The sequence below is a fragment of the Diaphorina citri genome, unplaced genomic scaffold (assembly GCF_000475195.1).
Source record: "Diaphorina citri unplaced genomic scaffold, Diaci psyllid genome assembly version 1.1 scaffold92, whole genome shotgun sequence".
Classification (NCBI taxonomy): Eukaryota; Metazoa; Arthropoda; class Insecta; order Hemiptera; family Psyllidae; genus Diaphorina; species Diaphorina citri.
The window spans coordinates 412,010-414,107 of NW_007377529.1; the positions used below are offsets into that span (position 1 = coordinate 412,010).

Genomic DNA, 2,098 nt, shown 5'->3' on the forward strand with positions numbered 1-2,098 from the left:
AAAAACTTCTGTTTGGATCATTAAAAGCTCCTTTTTGGATCAATAAAAATTCTCCTATTAGTTAAATCTCTCATTAAGTCATTGGTGAAATCCACTATTAGTGAGGACTGTGGACCTAGTCTGACCGCAGGTTTCTTCTTGTCATCTGCCAAGTGTGTTTTCTCCACTGTCTGTGTTACCTTGGTTAGTTAAGTAATTATTTATTGGCAACGAATTCTCTTATATCAGCGTTGAAATAATAGATTCCACCAGATTTATGTGATGTTGTTTTTTAATAAATTGTGTAGATGCAACATAGATGGAATACTACGTCAGTATGAAAGCAAAATATTCGAGAAAAACAAACCTATGACCATAATGTTCAAGGAAAGTCAGATGACACCTGACAAAGCTCCTCAATCCACGGTTCCTCGTACATTCTCGTTATAGTATGCAATTTGCATTCCAGTTCCTCAGTGTTTTGATACAAATATGTACATGGAGTCGGATTTGAACTTGGAATAGACTTCGCGAGGGTCATTCCATTCAAAGTTGTATTCACGTAGGAAGATGCCAGGTCTAGATTTTTTTATACTTCATCTTGAAACTTGGTGTTAACGATCGTTCTCTTTTCAATAATATGTTTCATTTTGAAATATTCTAAGTGAGAGCTGGCTTTCAATACGTAGCTGTTGGTTTAGTTGTTTTCAGAGTACAGGAAAAGACATTTAAGAGCGTCATTATCAACGATATTTAGATGACTATTTCTATACCACCTCGTCTAATAAAACTGTATTTTATGTGTTACAGATTCTAAATAAAAATGGCAGCCCCCGCACTAAAAGACCTACCCAAAGTAGCTGAAGATCTCAAGTCTCAACTAGAAACTTTCGACTCCTCTAAGAAATTAAACAACACAGAAACCTTAGAGAAAAATGTATTGCCCACAAAAGAAGGTAATCTTTTTTTGTTTACTTATTTCAATCGACTGTATTGGAATCATTTTCGCTGCTAACGCAAATCAGAATTGAAGCCACTTTTTTTCATCTTACTCTGCAGTAAAACATCCTTACGAGACTTTCTTTGTACGCCGAGTTAGTCAGTAGTTCGTGTTGAGGGCAGATGATTACCTATTCCGATACCAACCACGTTCACCGTTGCTTATCTTTACCGGGGAACTGGTGTACCCATCTCTGTCAATCCGCTGCTTTGGAGGACCAATATTTTTACTTTCTATTATTTCCGTTTATCTCCCCAGTCTAAATTTACTCATTCCCCGATGTTATTACTTCTCTAATCTATATTTTTTGCTGATTTATTCACAGACGTGCTACAAGAGAGGCAGCACAACGACCTCATCCACAGTGTAGAAAATTTCAATGCTGACAAGCTGAAGAGGATTAATACCTGCGAGAAAATAATCCTGCCCAACGCTCAAGGTTTGTACTAACACTCTTTAATTTTCAATGCATGAATACCATACAGTATTTTCTGGGACAGAAAAATTGGGAAGAGAATAGAATATACCTTGTTTATCCTGCTAGAATGAGACTAAAAATTCCCTTTTCCCCGGCAGTCTAAACAAGGTCCCGTGTATTTTATGGGTTTAACAACATGATACAATATGACACAGAATTTTCTAGGATGGATAAGAAAAACTCCTCCGTTTTGGACCACTAAAAACTCCTTTTTGGATCATTAAAAACTCCTTTTTATTTGATTATTAAAATATTCTTTTTGGATTATTAAAAATTCTCCCATTAGTTAAATCTCTCATTAATTCATTGGTGAAATCCACCATAAGCGTACTTTTTTTTCCTACATAGAGTACAAAGTCTCGGGGAAAGTTCAGTCTATTTTGTTCTAAAGTTGAACAGGATTTCGAATAGTAGGAAACGCACAAGGAATTAGTTCTAGATTTGAAGAATATTTCAACTCGGACTCTGGACAGTATGGTTTGTGGGCGTGCAACGGAACAGCGCGTTAAAATACTACAAGCTTCATTATGCCGGTGGTTACTGGGCATGATTGTCATCAACCTCGTTAGCAATAAATTGATTCTGTGAAAAACTCCACGATCAATAGTGTTGTTTACAAAACCCGATTGCTGATGATTTGA

The 2,098-nt window shown here is 36.3% G+C and overlaps 1 protein-coding gene across 1 annotated transcript; it reads left to right on the forward strand.

Annotated features, from left to right (window-relative positions):
* Nucleotides 1–789: 789 nt before the first annotated feature.
* Nucleotides 790–1,444, forward strand: LOC103524327 (thymosin beta-like). Its single transcript, XM_008489341.3, has 2 exons — nt 790–935; nt 1,305–1,444. Exons 1-2 carry the CDS (start codon nt 803–805, stop codon nt 1,427–1,429), a joined length of 258 nt encoding a protein of 85 aa, XP_008487563.1. The 5' UTR covers nt 790–802; the 3' UTR covers nt 1,430–1,444.
* The last annotated feature ends 654 nt before the right edge of the window (nt 1,445–2,098 follow it).

Bases quoted from the DNA above. Each gene is read 5' to 3' on its own strand.
- LOC103524327 (XM_008489341.3), top strand. From the start codon at position 803: ATGGCAGCCCCCGCACTAAAAGACCTACCCAAAGTAGCTGAAGATCTC. The intron at 936-1,304 runs GTAATCTTTTTT...ATTTATTCACAG, and splicing joins TGTATTGCCCACAAAAGAAG to ACGTGCTACAAGAGAGGCAG.